Source organism: Urtica dioica, chromosome 8 (assembly GCF_054948205.1).
Source record: "Urtica dioica subsp. dioica isolate 48M chromosome 8, U.dioica_male_clone48M_v1_H2, whole genome shotgun sequence".
Taxonomy (NCBI): domain Eukaryota; kingdom Viridiplantae; phylum Streptophyta; class Magnoliopsida; order Rosales; family Urticaceae; genus Urtica; species Urtica dioica.
Genome location: NC_142763.1, coordinates 31,151,398 through 31,173,323, shown reverse-complemented (window position 1 = coordinate 31,173,323; position 21,926 = coordinate 31,151,398). Strand labels below are relative to the sequence as shown.

The 21,926-nt window shown below is 39.6% G+C and overlaps 1 protein-coding gene across 3 annotated transcripts; it reads right to left on the bottom strand.

The window, feature by feature from the left end:
• Positions 1-699: 699 nt before the first annotated feature.
• On the bottom strand, positions 700-4,638 carry ECT2 (evolutionarily conserved C-terminal region 2). Of its 3 annotated transcripts, none has more exons than XM_089622094.1 (9): positions 4,475-4,638; positions 3,933-4,088; positions 3,684-3,840; positions 3,533-3,606; positions 2,890-3,423; positions 2,222-2,803; positions 1,916-2,128; positions 1,675-1,821; positions 700-1,580 (listed from the first exon to the last, which is right to left on the bottom strand). In XM_089622094.1, the coding sequence occupies exons 2-9, from the start codon at positions 4,032-4,034 to the stop codon at positions 1,338-1,340; spliced, it is 2,052 nt and encodes a 683-aa protein (XP_089478220.1). In that variant the 5' UTR covers positions 4,035-4,088; positions 4,475-4,638; the 3' UTR covers positions 700-1,337. The 3 variants fall into 3 exon arrangements, with proteins under 3 accessions (XP_089478220.1, XP_089478219.1, XP_089478221.1); XM_089622093.1 differs by having other exon boundaries at positions 3,933-4,085; XM_089622095.1 differs by having other exon boundaries at positions 3,933-4,077.
• Between the last annotated feature and the right edge of the window lie 17,288 nt (positions 4,639-21,926).

Below are 21,926 nucleotides of genomic sequence, written 5' to 3'. Positions count from 1 at the left end.
TTAGCAAAAACCAAAATGCAATCTTACTGTTTTGTAAAACAGTTTTTAGAAAAAAATTCAAAAACGATTTTAAAAATTGTACATGAGTCACAAAAGCTACGAATCTTAGCTTTTAGAAAAAACGTTTTGGTATTTGATATAAAATTACTTTAATATACTCACGTGATTATCCATAAGACTGTGAAATATTTATTTTATGTCTATTTTAGTCTTTTTACTATAATATATTTATTTTACCAAACGCAAAATCAGTTTTTGTTACCAGCAACAACTGTTTTATAAGCAGCTTACCAAACACATGTCAATTTAAAAAAAAACAGTTTTTTCCAAAAACTGAATCTAAAAGCGTTTTTTTTTTAAACAAAGCTATGCCAAACGATGCCATTGTTGATGGATTTTTATTTTATAAACGGGTAAACGAGTTTACCCGACCCGTTACCCATTTTTTAAAAGGGATAAACGAATAACGGGTCCAATAATTTTAACCTGCTTATCCGACGGATATCCCCGTTATCCGTCCCGTCTCAAAATCCGGGTAACGGGTAAAAAAAAAAAAATTAGCGCGGGTAACGAGTTGCCATCCCTAGTGCTCCACGCTTTACTTATCAGAAAATGAATATTCTAGAATAACTTGCATAACGAGCCAAAAAGAACGAGGATTACTACAGTACAGCCAGAAACGACAAAAAACACAGCGAATTGATATGTGAAAAATCTCGACTATATTGTGATACTTTCCCACCTTGCTTCTTCTAGCGCTCTCCCTCTAATTCAAAGTACAAAACCAACTCTGACCCGGCAATAACAAAAGCTCTAGATTTACAAGATGGGAAATTGCCAACCAAACGAAATAACACCAAAATTTAAAAAAAAAAAAAAAAAAAGACAATATTAATAGAAATAATAATAATAACAAAAATAAAAGATATAAAACCCAACTAAAAGAACACATGATAATACCCCTAAACCCAAAATCCTAGCAATCTCAAAACCTTGTTAGGAAACTAATCACTTTAGTAGGAACCAAATTTAGAATTATAAAAAAAAAAAAAAAAAAGGTTGAACATGTTGTCTTCTGAAAACCCTTGTAAAAGCCTGCTCTTCTCTGAGAACCAAAAACCCCTCCCTTCACTTGCCATCATTCCTCTTCTCTTCTCCTCTCCCTCAACGAAATATTGATTCTTCTCCTTCCCTCCTCTCCACCACAAACCTCGGCTCTCTCCAATTCATGGCAGTCCTCAAGTATACCCACACATGTATTTTTTTTGTGGCCAGAAACTCGCACCAATGTCAAAACTGCTCTTTAGGACAAAGGACCGCCGTCTTGCCAAGTCTCCCTAGCAACCATTTGAGATCCCATTTGCAACTACAGTCTTCTTCTCCGACCCAGCAACGACCGGCTTCGCACCCTTTGGGGCTTCACCAATTCCATTCTCGACGATCTTCGCATCGCCAGAGTTCACAGCCGCCGGAACCTCCTTGGTCAACTCCGAATTGACCTCCGTGGACTTCTTGGTCACCTCTCCATTCGCCACCACTACTTCTTTCTTCTCATCTGTGTTGGGCTTTCCTTCCCATACCTGAAAACAAATAAACAAAAGAGGCGCTCTTCTGAGATTGGAGTTCTGACTTGTGAGTAATCGCAATTAAGATCACACATTACATTACACCGACCTGTTTCTGAAATTGTTGCTGTTTTGCCTTCTTCTCCTGAATTGTCTTCTGCCTGGTCTCGTAAAAACCAAAATCATCCAGGATGCATGTTTTGCTAGAGTGCTCCTTGAAGATCTTGACCAGTTTCAGACCAGGCTCCAACTTCACCTGAAAAATTACCCCCCAAAAAAAAGATTTAGAAACACGAAAGTTAAAAAGAACCAGCAATCTAGAGAAAATCTTTCGCAATAGTAGGTTGTACCTCTTGGGTGTCCCTACTGTTGGTCACAGGCTTGTTCTCGTTGTTCTCAAGTGTAATGTGCTTCAACAAGCTGTTGGGGACATCCTTGACGATATGCCACTTAACAGGGAAACAACCGTTCCACTTGTCCTGTTGCCAGTATTCCACGCTCTTGTTGAAGTCAACAGGTCCGACCATCTCAGCAAGACCGACGAACTGCCCACTAGTATTGACCTACAGTTTGAACAATCATTCAGTTAGAGCTAAAGATTCAATTAATATGAAACCCCCAAATCACACAACGTAATAAAGGATAGACATTCTCACCGAGAATAGAAGGTAAATAGGGCAGCCACCAGATTTCTCCTGAGCCTCTTGGTACGCAGCGTGAAGCTTCTTGTTTCCATTGGGCGTGCTTGCCCAGACATTATACTTGATGCTTTTGTGGACATCATCTTCACTGTAAGACTTGATGATGAAAAACTTGGCATCAGTGTGTTCCTCGGGGAAATCTTCTTTGTTGTACTGATCTTTATCAGGAACAACAGACGTAATCTTGTCTGCTTCCTTTTCATTGGTTGGCAGATTCTGTCCCTTCACTGCCAGTGCGGTTGGGGCAAAATCCTTTTGGTTCTTGCCACCCTTTGCTCGAGGACCTCGGTTCAGTTCATTCAAACCATCCATATTCTCATTTCCATAACCATAGTAGCCGCCACTCCGTCCCCTAGGTTTGAACTTGCCATCAACAGCCAGCCACGTACGTCCGCCAGCTCGCGAGTCATAGCCTTGGTATCCAAACCCCATTCCAGATCTCATTGTGCTTCCGTACTGACCATAAAGCTTGTTCGGGTACATTCTGTTCATGAACCCGTGATTCATGGCAGACATTGGCCTGGGGCTATGTAAGCCCTGCAAATCAAATAGTCATGTGAGAACCCTTGCAATCTGAACAAGAAAAAAAAACATAACTATATCAGATATACGCTGATTTGTACCATGAACTGAGAGTTGGGACGGTAGTTCTGATTCCTGGACGACAGCGTGTTGTTTCCGTTCGAGAATGAGGATGCCGTGGTAGTCATTGGCCTCGGCTGCCAATCTGAGTACAGCGGGACATCATACCCAGGAGTCGGAACACGACCCGGCATTGGTCCCCTCGCATACGAACCCCCAGAATTATAATTCGAGTTCTGGTACGCAGGTTTCAAGGGAGCGGAAACATTGTTGTTTCCCTTCGCACTGTTCGCAAGCCCATTCGAGTTCAAGTTCGTCGTCTCAACAGACAGCGGCTTCTGATCAGCAGCGACCGAAGGCGTGACGTCGCTTTTCGGAGCCGCCGCCGAAGTCGGTGTGTACGGCGCACTTGTCGGCGTGAGAGGCTGGAAGTACTGCGGGTACTGGTACTGCTGTGGCCCGTAGAGCTGGCCATCGTTCCCCATCGTCGGAACCGGAGTAGTGGCCGGCGAATACGGGCTGTACGGTCCATAACCATAGCCATACATGACAGACCCATTGTCCCCGTACACTCCCTGGTCAACCGTGCATATACAAATCAGAAACGTGGAACATTAACAACGTGGACAGAGGATTAAAAGAGAGAGAGAGAGAGAGAGAGAGAGAGAGAGAGAGCCCACTAACAGAATTCATGTCGACTCCATCGGGAGTGACGTATCTCGAGTAGTCATCCCAGTCGTTACCGGAACCCTCGTAGGCTGCAAGGGAAAATTAAATAATTTGAGTCCGGAACATGAAAGACTAATTTGAGTAAACGCAAGAGAACCAAGTTTACCTCCGTAATAGAAGCCTCCTGCCGAGGGGACATAGCACATGGATGGATCCATGAAATCCGGCACAAGAGGAGTCACCGACCGTTCAGTCGGCGGGATCTGGACATTCATGGCGTTTGCGTTGCCAGAGTCGACAGAACCGAACTGATTTCCAGACAGCTAAAGAAATTTATAGCAAACTTGAGTCAGTCTTCTTCTGAAGAACAATTTTCTTTATGAAAACTATGCAGCGTAGCACAGAGAATAAATACCTTCTTGGCTGGCTCGGTGACTTCCAAAGCCTTCGGCTGCGAGTCAAGATTCATTTTCTGTAGCATATCTGACGCTACTTCAGAAGGAGCAACTGTGGCCATGGTATCTTGGTTCAGTAGTACGAAACCCTAAACGATCGAGAATCTGAATACCTTCTGAAAAGATAGCAAGAAAGAGAATTAGAAGAAGAAAATTAATATGTAGAATCTTACTCGACTCCAACGATGCGGCCATAGGAATACCAACTATAAATCATAAAATGAAAGACAAGAAAAAAAATCATTCTTTCATTCACAGCTTTGTAAAACCCATTAACCATTTAACAATTGAATATATCACAACCAAATTGGCGACGAAACATAGTCGGTGTCTAAAACCCTAATTCAAATCTCACATGGAACGAAAGAAATGGATACGAAAAAATCACAAGAGAAAAAGTCAGGAAGTGTTCCTAAAACCCCAAGAATTGGCTGAGAAAAATGAATTCGGATAAACCCTAAACCGGACGTGAAGAGAAGGTGTGAGAGAGAGCGGATCGAACCAGAGAGAGCAGATCGGGCTGCGATTTGAAAATTGGCGCGGAAGAGCCGAGATCGGAGTGGAGAGAAAGATTAGGGTTTTCGCAGCCGACGGCGAGGAGAGAGCGGGGTAAAGAGAGAAAAGAGATAGGGTTTTTTCAACAAATCAAAATCGTGCGCGAGTTTGAGTTTTGGCAAAATTTATGAGTAAGTTCTCTTTTGTAGGGCTGTACACGAACCGGGTAGACCCGAAAGATTAGCTATCCATCCCAGCCTAGCCCAAATCGGCCCAAAACAGTCCAATTGTCTTTGCTTTCACTACTGGGCTGTGTAGCCCAATTTGTTCAGTTTTGACACCCTGAACATGCCCTTGTTATTGGTGATACTCATTAAATTTGGTAATCTCATCTACTAAGTATATAATTTACTATATCATTATCTTTTCCCACTATTTTTTTAATTATATATTCTGAATTTACATATACATTAAAACCACTCATATGATATAAGAACTATTATTTTAATTTATTTAAGATACTTGCCGACATTCTATCATCGTCTGGTAGATATTAAACATCGTGAGCCGCTCGTGATAAACATCATTTTCTAGATTTTAAATATATTTTAAAATTAGCTTAAGAATTTTTTTATTGTATTGAGACCTTTTAATTCTACATTAGTAGTGGGTGTATACTGTTAATGCCTGAAAATAGATCAACACGAAAATCGGTCCGCGGTTCGGTCTAGGGCCGGACCCTATGACCGCGCGGTGGTCGAACCGGGAAGTTGTCTCGGCACTTGTCGCCTCCGCCGTCGGAAAGGGGTTTCCGACGTCTCTTCACCTGAAAAAGAGAGAAACGTGAGCTAAAGAACCCCGGAGGGGTTTCCTCCGGCGGGCACTCCGACGTTCAACATTAGTCCAAGTGTCTTGGTTCAAGGTTCTAGAGAGAGAAAGTCTCAGATGAGAGAGAGGCAGAGGTTTTGTAAGTCGTGAGAGAACTTACCTCCAAATGAGGAATCTGAAGGTATTTATAGAAGTGTGATGAGTCGGGGTAGAACGGTCATTTCATTTTTCCCTCGATTTTTGTAGGGGCCGGCCTTGCATAATGCTTAAACCTTCCTTGCCCTAGGTCGGGTTGGAGTTTTCCTCGCCCTTGGATGGGTCGGGATTTTCTTTCCCTGCCCTTGGTGAGGCCGGGACGTCGCCCCATTGCCCCTAGTAGGGCCGAGACATTTCTTTCCTTGCCCTCGGCGGGACTGAGATTTTTCCTTCCTTGCCCAAGACAGGGCCGGGATTTTCCTTGCCCTTGATCGGGCCGGGTCTTTCCTTCCTTGCCCATGACAGGGCCGGGATTTTCCTTGGCCTTGGCAGGATGGGATTTTTCCTTCCTTGCCCATGACAGGGTCGGGATTTTCCTTGCCCTTGGTCAGGCCGGGTCTTTCCTTCCTTACCCATGACAAGGCCGGGATTTTCCTTGCCCTTGGCGGGATTTGATTTTTCCTTCCTTGCCATGACAGGGCCGGGATTTTCCTTGCCCTTGACTGGGCCGAGTCCTTCTTTCCTTGCCCATGACAGGGCCGGGATTTTCCTTGCCCTTGGCCGAGCCGGGTCCTTCCTTCCTTGCCCTTGGCAGGGCTGGGATTTTCCTTGCCCTTGGCGGGATGGGATTTTCCTTCCTTGCCCATGACAGGGCCGGGATTTTCCTTGCCCTTGGCGGGATTGGATTTTTCCTTGCCCATGACAGGGCCGGGATTTTCCTTGCCCTTGGTCGGGCCGGGTCCTTCTTTCCTTGCCCATGACAGGGCCGGGATTTTCCTTGCCCTTGGCCGAGCCGGGTCCTTCCTTCCTTGCCCTTGGCAGGGCTGGGATTTTCCTTGCCCTTGGCGGGATGGGATTTTCCTTCCTTGCCCATGACAGGGCCGGGATTTTCATTCCCCTTGGCCGGGCCGGGTCCTTCCTTCCTCGCCCATGACAGGGCCGAGATTTTCCTTGCCCTTGGTCGGGCCGTTCTTTCCTTCATTGCCCATGACAGGGTCGGAATTTTTCCTTGCCCTTGGTCGGGCCGTTCTTTCCTTCCCTGCCCATGACCGGGCCGGGATTTTCCTTGCCCTTGGTCGGGCCGTTCTTTCCTTCCTTGCCCATGACCGGGCCGGGATTTTCCTTGCCCTTGGCCGGGCCGTTCTTTCCTTCCCTGCCCATGACCGGGCCAGGATTTTCCTTACCCTTGGTCGGGCCGTTCTTTCCTTCCCTGCCCATGACCGAGCCGGGATTTTTCTTGCCTCTTAGGCCGGGCTCGTCTTCTCAGTTTTTGGGTTGGGCTTCAATGTTTTTTCGGGTGATGAAAAATCTCCCATTACATATACCACTGTATTTAATGAAATTTTTGGGCTTAAAAAAACTTGACTACATTAGAAAACAAAATTATCAAGTAATTTATTACAACTAAATTTGAGTTTAAAATTTATAAACTATTAAAATTTGTAAGTTAATCTTTTCATCCACATTTATAGTTCTCTAGATGTCTTAACATAAGTTAAATTTATAAACTTTAAACCACTAACTAAATATTATTGACTAATTCAGGATACTTGACTAATTGACTAAATATAATTCAAGATTCATGTTCGGCCATAGTGAGCGACATACCCATGTCGCTCATATTATCATAATGCATTCGTATTGAACTTTCAAACCATATTGGGAACACAGTATCTCTCCATCGGACTCTCAAACGATCTTGATCAAAGTGAAAAAAGTAACAATATAGATGCAAACTAGAGGGGTGGTAATCAGGAGATAGTCTTGTTGAATTAAAAAAAAACATACTTTTTCAGTAAACAATCAATCTGGTTGTAGTTACATTTGGATTATATGCTTCTATTGATTTTTCCAGATATTTTGTTAAGTTACTTTTTAGTTAGGGCGTCCGAGTCTAGATGTCTGGTATTAGTTCAATTTTAATGAGTCTTAAACTGCAAACACTGCTACATTTTTTGGCTTATACAACATGACAAAATCGTGTAGAAAGTTCTACAACGGTTCTATACTATTGTAAAAAGCTTCACAACGATGCATGTACCATTGTAGAATCTCGGGTTTTTATAACGGTTCTCGTACCATTGTAGAAGCTTTTTTAACGCTTCACGTGCAATTGTACATCTGGTAAACTCACCGCGGCGATGTATATTTTTCGCTGCGATGAGATGTTCTACAATGGTACAATTCGTCGCGGCGAAAAAATACTAAGTCTCTGTTTGATATTGCTGCAGCAACCTACAATTTTCATTGCGGAGAGTATTCGAACATCTCGCCGCAATAAAAATTGTAGGTCGCCGCATTGACGTACAAAACTTGATACGGCGAGATCGGTATGATGTAACGTTGTAGAACATCTCACCGTAGCAAATGTTGTACGTCGCTGTGGCGAGATCAAACAGAGTGCTGAACATTTTTTTCGCGGCGGCAATGTATATTATTCGCTGCGGTGATTATTGCCAAGCAAGACAATGGAAATTGACTTCGAGAATCGAAAATCGAAGGCTATTAAGGTGGGCATTGGAGCGTACTCCAGATGATTTCTCAAACGATTGCTTGGAAGAGAGTCGCCTATGAACAACAATCCCACTAATGATAGCATTTTATGCGTGTTGTGATTGGTGGCTTTAAATTATGGGGCTCACTTCTTTATTCATTTCTTTATTGTATTTTAATACATAAAGTGATGGTATTGTTGTTGTTAAGAGACGTGCCGAGAGAAACAAATAGAGAGAGAAAAAGAGTTTAGGTGAGAGAAAAGAAAGAGGAAAAAATAACTTAGAACAACTTAGAGAAAAATTCTTGAAAGAAAAGAGAAAGTTTTGAAGGCTTGTAATCTTTGTAATCTCGGATTATTATTTGTTAGTAGAACCACTCTTTAAGAAACATGTTTGTTTAAGTAGGACATCTTTGGTCCGAACCTAGGTAAAATTCATCGTCTTATCTTTTTCAATTATTGTCGATTAAATTGTCTGGATTGGAGCCACGGAGGCATATATATAAATCTTTGTGCTAGTATATTTTGTATTCTCCAGGTATATGACCCCGAATTGTTCCCCCATGTGTAAACAACTTGCTTGCGAGCTTGGATTTAATATATTCTCGAGTGAGTTCTATTTGTTTTAATGTGTTTTTGAGTGAAAATAGGTTTTAGAGTCAATTTGGTGTTAATGACGTGATTGGAGTCGTTTGTGAAGTCCCGTAACTAACGGAACATTTGACACAAAAGGAAATCAATTAAAGATCCATGGCGCGCCGCCGGCCTCCTCGGGATTCTCCCATGGCGTGCCACGCGGGAAATAGGGGAGCGCCGCATTGCTCAAAGACCTTCAGGCGCATTTTGCGCATTGACCGATGCAAAGCCAGTGCGCCGCACAGTGTCCTTAACGCGCTCGCGGCTCCCTTGCACGCCGTGGTCTTTCTTTAGCACGCTGTGCGGGCTCCCTTCCGCGTCACGTAGATGTGTTTTCCAAATCAGTGATTTTCACGATTTTTTTTGTTTTCGACCATCAGATCATATCCAATGGTCCTAAAAGCTCCGAAAATAACCTATAATACCATATAAATAGGGAGGTTTTTCGCCGTTCGTCGCCGTTGATAACCGCGATTCAACGTTTTTCCTTCAAATATTATTTCTTGGGACTCCTTTTTAATTATGATTTGCTTGTATTTATTTATTATGGATTTCTTTTGTTTATTTTCTTTGTTTGTATATTTATTATGGCTGCTACAGAGTCCTGTGAACGCTATTGATTGTAATGTTTGCCATATTTTTAGGGTTTGAGACTGAGAGATAAAAATCAGGTATTGACATAGGTTGTTAGATGCTCGAGAGAGATTTAGCAATAATATTACGTGAGTGTGATTAGTGAAGATATTTTTATCTCTCAGTCTCAAACCCAAAAAATACGGCAAACGTTACAATCAATAGCGTTCACAGGACTCTGTAGCAGCCATAATAAATATACAAACAAAGAAAATAAACAAAAGCAATAGGTTGTTAGATGTTCGAGAGATATTTAGCAATAATATTACGTGAGTGTGATTAGTGAAGATAGAGAACCAAAAAATCGTGTGTAATTATAGGAATCCCGACCATAAGAGTGTTTTGGACGTCGTTGCCCTTGCCTTCTACACATCCATTCACTCGTGTTACTTTGTGTTTGATTTCATTTGTTATTTTCTACTTAATAATCACATTCGGTTATTTGCGTTCAATTCGTGGCTAGCTAGTTTTATTTTTGGTTAAACACAGTACTCTGGAATTGACTCGTACTTACGATTATATTACTTGAGCGATTATGTACACTTGCATACGGAAAATATCCCAACACCCACCGGTGTCGCTACACCCCTGTCAATCCAAGAAGACCATATTAGGAACGAGCTAACCCCTACCGGACTCTCAGACGATCTTAGTCAAAGTGAAAAGATCGAGGAGAGGGTTATGCAAACCGGAAGGGTAGGTAATCAGGAAATAATTTTGTTGATTTGCAATGTTTTTTTAGTTTTAAAAAAATATACTTTTTTCATTAGGCAATCAATCCATTTTAATGAGTGATACATTAGATTGACGATTCGATAGTAATATTTTTAGAATCCGGCTTTGTTATTATTCTATGAAATTAAGATTCTCTTTGCAAAAATCTGCTTCAACACGTATTTCAGAAAATTCCCAAAAAATTTCGTTAAAATGAAGTCAAACTTATTTTTTTTCTTAGAAAATGACGGCATAAATATTTAATGTTTTTTACTTTATATATTTATGTACTCCTTCTTTCTTTCGACGCCAGCCACGTGTCTTTTCATTCAAATTTAGTGGCTTGATAATTAGGGTGCAATTAAAACTACATATTATGTATTTATATCGTCGAAAAAATGAGTATATAAGTGTATAAAGTTGAAAACATACGGTCATTTCTTTTTGAAACTGATATACAACCTTTTTTACCATAAAAAATAAAATAATTAAATTATGGAATAATTTTATATAGACTTTTTTGCATAAAAATAAGGGATGCAACACCGACTTAATTGTAAGTCCCATTTTTTTATTAATATTTTGACCATTGACTAAAATGGGTATTTTTAAAATCTCATACTCTCTTAGTTCACTTCTCCCGTACATACTCTCTCTCTCATCTATATCTCTCCCAATTTTTTTTTCTCTTTTTCTCTCCTTCTTTCCGGCCGTTTTTCGACCAAACCGGTGGGAGGTGAGATACACCTCCACCACCATCACAAAGTACTCATCACAAGGATCGTTTTGAGTACAAACTTTGTCCGAGCTGCTGCCGTTAGACGGAAAAGCTTGGCCGAAGTCGAAGAAAAGGTGGGGTTGTGTTGATTTTTTTATCATATATCTTCCATCCGAACTCCAAATGATGTGATTATTTTTGCATTGTGTTCGTTCAAAAGAGATTTACAATTCTGAAAATTTTGTACCTGATATTCGCAGTAAAGGTTGGTTGTCGGAGCATCCCCAGAAAAAGTAAGTTTTAGGTGTTTTCGCATAGATCTAAGTTTTTGTGTGTGTTTCCTTATAAAATCAACCCCGTAAATGTATTCAGAAGGTCAAGGAGTTCGAAGAACACCTTTCGGATAGATTTTACAGTCGCCAAAAATCGCCACCGCCGCCGGACCGCCGCCGTCGCCGGATTTTCGGGCTAAAAAATTTGAGTAGAGACCGCTCCCGAATCTGTTTTGTCGTTCCGAGCGCAACCGTAAACTCCGTTAGACCCAATTATCGAGCTTTTGGATAATCGGCCATGTTCGGTGACACATACTTCGAGGCGAACACTATCTAGCTTCCCGTCAAGCGCTTTTTGGGATCCAAAGAGGTAGGGATTTCTTTACTCGTCCTTTGTGAGAGTTTTTCTGAAATTAAAATTGGATAGTAATATGTAGATGTGACTAGGTGGCTAAATCTTGTTGACTCGTTTCGTTTTCACGATGAGTTAGAGCTTTCAAAATTATAACCTAGTATGATTAGGTTAGATGAAATGAAAAAAAACTTATTCGACGTAATGGGCGATGCGTTTCCGTCCATGGGCTGTGATGTCCAAAAAGGTTGTTATGAGGGAGCGATGACGCATTCTGCTTCCTTTTGCTGTGCAGCAGGTTTACGCGAGACGAGACTCGGGGTTACCGGTCGTTGGGCCCACCTCGCCTAGTTGCCTTGGGTCTAGCATTGGTCGTAGGTGATGCGCGTCCACCTAGAACTTTGTAGTCCATGGTAGATACTCTTGGCTTCACGGCGGAGGTCTCATTGATAGTTTTAGTATGAATAAAAATTGTTGTTATTTATCGGTTAATAACGTAAAGTTGATAATCATGTTTTTGATAATTAATGGTGGTTTTATTTTTTTTTAAATGAATAAAACCTTAGGGTGAGTAACAGAATTTCTACTGAGCATGTGGAAGCTCACCCCCTTTTTCCCTTTCTCCTCCCAGGTGGTGTACAGTGTGATCTCCCGGACGAGGAGTGACGGAGGCTAGCTCGTAGGTTCAAGCTCTTTGTTTTTCCTCATTGTACACGTGGTGAGCAACTATGTGACTTGCTTGACCATTTTGACTTAGACTCCTCAATGATTTTGTCTTATGTTTATTTTTGTCGTGGTGATATACTAAACTGTGGTCATTTGTGTTTGGTTGTTGTCTTTCTTTGTTGATGTTGAACTTTGAGACGTCTAAATCACATGGGTGAAACTTTTGTTGACTTTTCAAACTATGTCCGACGTGTCTACTTATTTTGTCGTGTTGTTATGAAAGTGTCCTTCAAATTTCCTTTATTTCTATTATTCTACTAGACCCCATTTTAGGGTGTTGTAAAGTTGGTATCAGAGCTCTTGGTTCCGTATAGCCTAGGGGTATAGCATCATTCCTAATGTCGCGTTTTGGTTTGATTTTAAGTTTTATTTATCATCGAGGTTAATCTGGAGTCTGGGTTATGCAGTCAATGGTGAGGGGTCGGGCACCAACGAATGATGGAGCCAATGCTCCTCCAGCTTTTACCTTGAAACAAATGACGGCTATGTTTCAAGCTTTCCAAAATGCTCAACAAGACACCATGCCTAGACGTCAGAGACTACTCTTGGATTTTCTGAAGCTGGATCCATCAAAGTTTTCGGGTAGAGCCGATCCGATGGTGGCCAAGAGGTGGTTGAGGGCCATGAAACGGAAACCTACCAAAATGGATGTTCCAATGCAATACTTTGTTGGCTTCGCAACATATTGTTTTGAAGACTCTACGTTGGATTGGTGGGAAATGGTGAAGAGTGGTTGTGAAGACCACGAACCAGCGTGGGATGAGTTCGAGGTGTTGTTCCGCCAGGCTTATATTCCAGAGAGTCATCGATTGGCAATGATGACTGCGTTTGGACAGTTGACGAAAGGGGATATGACAATGGACGAGTATCTTTATCGATTTAATGAGCTTGCACGCTACAACTCGGCCACCATATCCGTATGCCTCTTATACTTGTGGACAACTAGGGCACATGAAAAGAGATTGTCCCTCGAAAGATGCCACACCACCTGTCGCCAACTCAGGACAACAGCGTAGCCATGGTGGCTATGCTACTTGGGGAGGGGTTCGAAATGTCATTTTTTATGTCGTTTCGAGCCCTCTGATTTACGGAAAATCGACACGCCGATGGAAAACCGAACGGAAAATTGTGGAAAAAGGCAACTGATATGCCGTTTTAAAATGCCGTTTTCGATGGAAAACCGACATGCCGATGGAAAACCAAACGGAAATAATATTGCAAAATATGTTTTTTATATATATATATATATATATATATATATATATATATATATATATATACACACACACGCACACATATATGTATCTTTCAATTATTAAAATTTTAATATAGTAATAGCAATACATTTACTACATATTATTTAATATATGTTTATCCTAATTTTATTTTATTTAATACATATATATCCAGCTATATAATTTAAAAATACTCGTGTTTATATATGTTGTAAAAATGGGTGATAAATATTCAATGATAACACAATTTTTTTATAATATTATTTTCTTTTATAAACATTCGTTTTCATCATTTTATTTTGTTTTTATACATTTATTTTTTATACATAGTAATATAATTAAATACATTACTAAAAATGCGGCATTAATGGAAAATATATCATTTTTATTAGTAAAGTTTTATTTGTTACATTTATATATGAATTTTTATCATATATATTATTTGTCTACAATCATAAAACAAATGTAATATATAACTAAAAGTAAGCAATACAATTACAAAATTCGTCCATGGTTCAACTGGGAAAGGCTTAGCTTACCCGCGTGGGTGACTTGGGTTCCATTCTTCACTAGCTCCATTGCATTCCATTTAAATTTTGTATAAAAAAAACGACAACCACCAACGAAAATCGGCGAAAAACGACAAAAAAACGAAAACGACGACAAAAGGGAAATTATGCTATTCGCCAGCCGTTTTTACTCCGACAGCGGCGTCGCCGCCGATTTTCGGCGAATTTCGCCGGAATTTAAAATACTGGAACCAAGCATCAGCCGCACCGGCTCAGAGTGTCTCAAGATCATTTTCTTCTCCAGGACAACCACAGGGATTGCAAGCACAATATTATTACTAATACCAGCCACGACCTCAAGGTTCCGGATATCAGCAAAGTCACCACTCTGGCAACCATCGATTCACACTGGGAAATCATGTGGCATCACAGTCAAGTGGTACTTCTAGTGCGAGCGACAGTCAGGCAAACAGTAACAATCGAAAGGGAAAAGGAAAACAGAGCGGACAGGCTTATGCATTGACTACCCCGACCACGCCTAGAGATCATCATGGTGGCACTTCAGTAGTAGACGGTATGATACTCATTTCTCATTGTTGGACTCATACTTTGTTTGATACTAGTGCTAGCCATTCGTTTACATCACTATTGTTCGCTTTGATGCTACACTTAGACGTTCACACTCATGAGACTCATTTGGTTTTATCCACACCAATGGAGGGGGTTAGCCGAGGTATCTATGGTTTGCATGTCAGTTTCAGTTATCATAAAGGACCAGAAATTCTCGGCTGATTTGTTTGTGTGCCTATGTCCGAATTCGATGTTATCCTTGGAATGGATTGGATGGAGCGTTATCGAACTAGAACAAGTATCCACTACCACGTATCGATGAGTTGTTCGACTAGCTTGGTGGCGCTCGATTTTTCTCGAAGATTGACTTACGATCAGGGTATCACCAATTGAGAATCAAGGAAGAAGACGTTCCCAAGACAGCCTTCTGTACTCGATATGGACACTTTGAGTTTTTAGTGATGTCGTTTGGTCTAACGAATGCCCCCGCAGCCTTTATGGACTTGATGAATCGAGTATTCAAGCCTTACTTGGACCAATTTATCATTGTTTTCATTGATGATATCTTGATCTATTCTAAGACTTGGGAATGTCATGTTGAACATTTGTGGATTGCCTTACAAACTCTGCGAGTGTTGTCAATGGTGCCCACAAGAAGAGTTGTAGTTTTTATATTGTACATTTGATGTAATAAAGTCTCATGAAGACTCTTGCTTGTAATTGCTTATTCATTAATAAAAAGTTGAAACGTTCATTCATTATTCCTTGTATGTTTGAAGCTTTATGATAAAACATTAGTTTTTAGTCCATAAACAAACTAAACAACTTACGAAGAGACAAATTTAGATTTGCATGAACAAACTCTTCGTAGTTTGCTTGAAACGATATATTTGCAATCTAAGGGTCAAAGGACTATTGACCTCAGTATGATTGTTAGGAGAATCTATGATGTCTGGTTATGAGGCATTGAGAGTTGGAGACTCTATAGTTCTTCTAGGTATCTTCCGAAGGTATTGAATTGACCAGTGCACTTCTAGAGACAAAATAAGAACAAACCATTTAACCTCTTATGTCTCGAAGTCACTACGTATGAATTGCATCATGCTTACCTTAATCTTGAAATGAGACATGCTATTTGACAACTTACGTATTCTCATTTGAGAAAGTCAGAGTTCGGACTCACTATGTGATTCCGAACAGGGCCTATTGGTGAAGTACTAAGTTGTGAGAATGTCATGAGTAACTTTGTGAAGTTCTCATAGATATGGAATTCATGTACAAGATTGTTGAAATGCAATGTATATCACCTCATGCTTTGTTCCTTGGAGTGTGAATAAATGAACTGGCCAGTGTCCAAATTGAGTCTTGACTCTTTTGGATGAAACAATGTGAGTTGTTAGCTCCTCGTCAATACATTGTTTCTAACTTATTCACAAGCGACAAAGGAGTTGAGGAAATAACAGCTAGAAGGATAAAATGGTAATATTGTAAATCCCGACTAGCTGATGATATTCATGAAGGGTAAACATAGATAATATTCAGTGGATCCGCTCATCATAATTTGGTTGAATTCTTGAGTAGAAAATAAATTCATTTGAACCGAGAGATTTTCAGTGTCAACTCTTTAGTGGAGTCAGTTGACATTAAGCTAAACTTGGAAAATGTTTGTGAACTTTTGAGTCCAAGTATTTAGCTTAAGCTTTGTTCATTTGGATCCATGAGGTCACTGTCACGAATCACATCGAGTAGGAATAGTTAAACTGGAAGCTAAGTCAAAACAAGAACGAAAATTGTCAAAAGGGTATTTTTGTCTTTTGAGACATAGGATGAAATGAATGTCAATAAATTTTTAGACATGGTCATTTGATGACATGCATCACTCGGCCAAAATTAGATTTATCGGGCCTTGTGGATTAATTTCATTTCATAAGAATTTTATTGAAAATTCTTAATGGGCCTTTTACATGTTGTCATGAATAAATGGAAAAGCTTCTAAAAGCCTTTTCTAGACAACATGGGCGCCTACTACCCAAGGGAAAGAGAGAATATTTTGTGCATAAATGTATCAAGATACTTGCCAAAAGAAAAAGAGGAAACAAATTTGCATATGGATGCACTAAGGGAATCGGCCAAGTAAAGTCAAGGCAAGGCAAGGAACAAAAAAGGAAACAAATCCAAGTCTTCTAGAAGGCTGCCTTGGCCGTGTGACATAAGTGGGAAGGAGGCAATATTTGCTCATGAATATGTGATATTCTATAGAAGAGGAAACTACCTTATTGAAGGTGAGACCTCTCCTATAAATAGGAGCCTCATTCCACACATTTCATTCATCCAAAGTTTTAGAGATTGAGAGATTCTCTCTCTAGACTTGGCCGCCCATCTCCTCTCTCTCTCTATTCAATTTCGTTTTTATTGTTTTGGCACCTAGGTCCTCATTTGACCTAGTGTTTAGCTCTGCGACTTCAAGACTCGTTCTTAAGTCGTAGTGTTTAAAAGTGCCCACACACTAATTCATTTTCTCTCGAGTGATTTAGTGATAGAAACTTTCGTGGTTACTCGAGTTGCCGAGGAAGGAAGAGAGACGTGCTGCGAGGGGAGACGAACGTTGCAACCTTTTCCAAAAGCTTCTCAACGTTCAAGCTTCTAAAAAGGTTAGTAATCTTTTATGCTCATATTAGTTTTTATTTACATGTGCTTGCTCTTTGTCTAGGTTAGTAAAAACTGTTTTACTTGTAAAAGAAATTTTTTAAAATTCCGCCGTTTACCGAAGCGTTAAACTTTTTCTTAAACCCTAGATCAATTCCAACAGCGAGATCATCAAATTTACGCCAAGAGGGAAAAATGTGACTTTTGGATGAATGAAGTCAAGTTCCTCGGGCAGGTCGTGTCGCAAGATGGAATCTCTGTTGACCTCGCTAAAGTTGAAGCAGTCGTAGCTTGGGAACACCCGAAGAATGTTTCTGAGGTTAGAAGCTTCCTTGGTTTATCTAATTTCGAGGATGAAATTTCTTAAGGAGGGAGGTATTGTAAGTCCCATTTTTTTTATTAATATTTTGACCATATTTGGTCATATTTTGACCATTGACTAAAATAGGTATTTTTAAAACCTCACACTCTCTCAGCTCACTTCTCCCATACATACTCTATCTCTCATCTATATCTCTCCCAATTTTTTTTCTCTTTTTCTCTCCTTCTTTCCGGCCGTTTTCCGACCAAACCGATGGGAGGTGAGATACACCTCTACCACCATCACAAAGTACTCAACACAAGAATCGTTTTGAGTACAAACTTTGTCCGAGCTGCTGCCGTTCGCCGGAAAAGCTTGGCCGAAGTCGGAGAAAATGTGGGTTTCTGTTGAAATTTCTTTTTATCATATCTCTTCCATCCGAACTCCAAATGATGTGATTCCTTTTGCATTATGTTCGTTTTGAAGAGATTTACCATTCTGGAAATTTTGGGCCTGAGATTCGCAGTGAAGGTTGGTCGTCGGAGCATCGCTGGAAAACGTAAGTTTTGGGTGGTTTCGCATAGATCTAGGTTTTTGTGTGTGTTTCCTTATAAAATCAACCCCGTAAATGTATTCAGGAGGTCAAGGAGTTTGAAGAACACCTTTCGGACAGAGTTTCCGGTCGCAGAAAATCGCCATCGTCGTCGGACCGTCGCCGGAGTTTCAGGCTCGAAAATTTGAGTAGAGACCGCTCCCAAATTTGTTTTGTCGTTCCGAACGCAACTGTAAACTCCGTTAGACCCGATTATCGAGTGTTTGGATAATCAGCCGTGTTCGATGACACGTACTTCGAGGCGAACACTATCTAGCTTCCCGTCGAGCGCTTTTCGGGATCCAAAGAGGTACGAATTTCTTTACTCGTCCTTTGTGAGAGTTTTTCTGAAATTATAATTGGATAGTAATAGGTAGATGTGACTAGGTGAACGCTAAATCTTGTTGGCTCGTTTCGTTTTCACGACGAGTTAGAGCTTTCGAAATTATAATATAGTATGATTAGGTTAGATGAAATGAAAAGAACTTATTCGACTTAATGGGCGATGCGTTTCCGTCCTTGGGTTGTGATGTCCAAAAAGGTTGTTATGGGGGAGCGATGACGCATTCCGCTTTCTTTTGCTGCGCAGCGGGTTTACGCGAGGCAAGACTCCGGGTTACCGGTCGTTGGGCCCACCTCGCCTAGTTGCCTTATGTCTAGCATTGGTCGTTGGTGATGCGCGTCCACCTGGAACTTTGTAGTCCATGGTAGCTATTCTTGGCTTCACGCCAGAGGTCTCGTTGATAGTTTTAGTATTAATAAAAATTGTTGTTATTTATCGGTCAATAACGTAAAGTTGATAATCATGTTTTTGATAATTAATGGTGGTTTTTTTTTAAATGAATAAAACCTTAGGGTGAGTAACGGAATTTCTACTGAGCATGTGGAAGCTCACCCCCTTTTTCCCTTTCTCCTCCCAGGTGGTGTACATTGTGATCTGTCGGATGAGGAGTGACGGAGGCTAACTCGTAGGTTGAAGCTCTTTGTTTTGCCTCATTGTACACGTGGTGAGCAACTATGTGACTTGCTTGACCATTTTGACTTAGACTCCTCAATGATGTTGTCTTGTGTTTATTTTTTGTCGTGGTGCTATACTAAACTGTGGTCATTTGTGTTTGGTTTTTGCCTTTCTTTGTTGATGTTGAACTTTGAGACGTGTCTAAATTCCATGGGTGAAACTTTTGTTGATTTTTCAAACTATGTCCGACGTGTCTACTTATTTTGTCGTGTTGTTATAAAAATGTCCTTCGAATTTTCTTTATTTTTATTATTCTACTAGATCCCATTTTAGGTGTTACATTAAGTTCAGTCAGATAATGACTAGTAACTTATGAAAGCTTTATTTAGCTCTATTTTGTTGTTAGATTTTTCGTAATAGCGGTTAATGATATAAGTTGTAAATTTGTATTAAATATTATAATTATATATGCGGAGTTAAGCTTAATCGTTGTAATATCGGGCGATCGGTGCAACTGTAATCATGATTCAGGAGAACAGATTGCGTAGAAAGTTTAAAATTAGCAATATATCCTAAAAACTTTGTCAGTTGCAAGTTTCAAGAGACAGAAAAGCTTGCGTAGTCCAAGTTCAATAAATAGTTGTCATGTTGAAAAGTGCAAATCAAAAAACAGATAGCAGTTAGTAGTCTGTAGTCCAAGTTCAATAAATAGCTGGGTACGTAAATCTAGGAAATAAATATTTTTATTATGATAAGAGTTGAGAATTGAAATTTGTATTGCGTATTCTTTTGTTTTATATTTTGTTACGATGAATACAAAAATAATCATGTTTTTTCTTTAAATAATGCTATAATGAAAATTCATACAATTTTCATGAAATTTTATTAAGTGATTAATATAAAACGAATAAAGTATATAGTCTAAATAATTTTCATCTTTCGAGCAAAAAAAAAAAAAAATAGTTTTCATTAGAGATAATGAACATAATATGATTAATAATATTTATTATATATGCATAAAATGATTAGTAATATTTTATCACTCGTGAATAAAATAAAATAAGACCGACAATAAATAATATTTATTATATATGTATATGATGATTAATAATATTTATCATTTGCATAATTAAAAAATGAGAAATTGTCCCATTTGTCACCAATTTTATAATTTTTTTTCCCACTTTCCACCAAAAGACTAATTTTTCTCAAAATGTCACCATCTATCTCAACAATGTTGACATCTATTTTTGCGCTTCACTATGAGATGTCAACATTGTTGACATGTTGACATCTCGGTGGCATTTTGAGAAAAATTAGTCTTTTGGTGGAAAGTGGGAAAAAATTATAAAATTGATGGTAAATGAGACAATTTCTCTTAAAAAATTGAGAGTTACTAAAATGAATGATGAAGATTAATAGTCATTAATCGTCGCTAAACAGATTATGTCACAAATCAAGAGAAACGCAACCAAACAACATATGAAAAGTCTTAGCAACAAAAAATGTTTAAATCTGGATCATCAGATTTTAAATTTCTTGTGAAAATAAATTATTTTGAATCAGATTATGAGTTTCTAAAAAAATATTCACAAATCCGACTCGTCGATGATAAAATATACTAAATTAATCTTTAAAAAATAACTTAAAACTGGCTATTTTTAATTAAATGACAATTTAATTGTAATTTTTACTCACCCTCCAAGAGGCTAATCACTTACTAATCTTGTAAGAAAAAGTTTAGATAGTCCAAATATTTATAATCACTAGTTATAAGATCGATTACTGTTTTTTTTCTTCTAAAAAACAAAGGAGTTTTATTTATATTATGAAGCTTGAAATTTGATAGATAAAAATCTTATAATAAAGAAATATATTTGCTCATAAAAGTAATGTATTTTTATATTTAATATATGATCAACGTCTATAATCAAATAAAGCATCTATAATCGTATTACTGTAATTGTACTATTAAAAAAACTAGCAGATGAGTGTGCCTAGTATAGGCAGTGATTAGAAACTACCTTTAAAAGTGGAGATCATGGAATTTGTTTTTTCAATCCAAACAAAACTGTCTAAAAAAAGAAGAAAAAAAGGTTGTATAGCGAATTTGAAGTGTAAACAGAAAAAAATGAAGAATTTTTTTTAGGGTTATATAACTAAATAGCCTCTCAGTTTAGACAGTTTTGGATTTAGCCAATATTTGGTTAATTTCGTGTTAATAGACAGCCCAATTTATTTACATAGATAAAAATACCAAAATAACCTCCCAACCGTTCCCGCCCATTAACCTCACGAAATTTAATATCATTAAAAGCAATATCTTCGGATAATAACTGCCATGTAATTAAACCACAGATACGCGCAATCTTCTCTCTCATAGAAACAGAAATTTCAAACACGAAATCCCACTCCTTCTCCTTCTTCTCTTCTGCGCGTGGCCACCACCACCAACCCGAGCCCGAGCTTCTCTTCCTCGCGCGCGCCATCCCGCTGAGACCGAGCGCCGTCGTCTTCTTCTCCTTCTTCTCTTCTGCGCGCGGCCACCAGCATCAGCCCGAGCCCGAGCTTCTCTTCCTCGAGCGCGCCATCCCGCTGAGACCGAGCGCCGCCGTCTTCTTCTCCTTCTTCTCTTCTGCGCGCGGCCACCAGCACCAACCCGAGCCCGAGCTTCTCTTCCTCGCGCGCGCCATCCCGCTGAGACCGAGCGCCGCCGCGAGCCGCCGAGCGCGCCGCCGACGAAGAGACACCGGAGAATAAGTAGAAGTGCGCTGGAGAGTTCAATTCTAGCAGGTACAATATGAGGTTTTGTTTACCCAGATTGATTTCGAAAATTAGGGTATTGAAGATTGATTTGGGGGTTTGAGTTCTCAAGAGGAATTCTGTGGTTTTGATGTTCTTTGATGTTTGACTATGGCTGATTAATATGATTGGATGCTCGAAATTGTACATTGAATGTGGGTTGTGGCTTCATGAAAGTGTTTGGCCGTGTCTTTGATTTTGAGTTTTGGCCGAGTGGTAAATACGAAGCTTATTTACAGTATATTCATTGTAAATACGAAGCTTATTTACAATATATT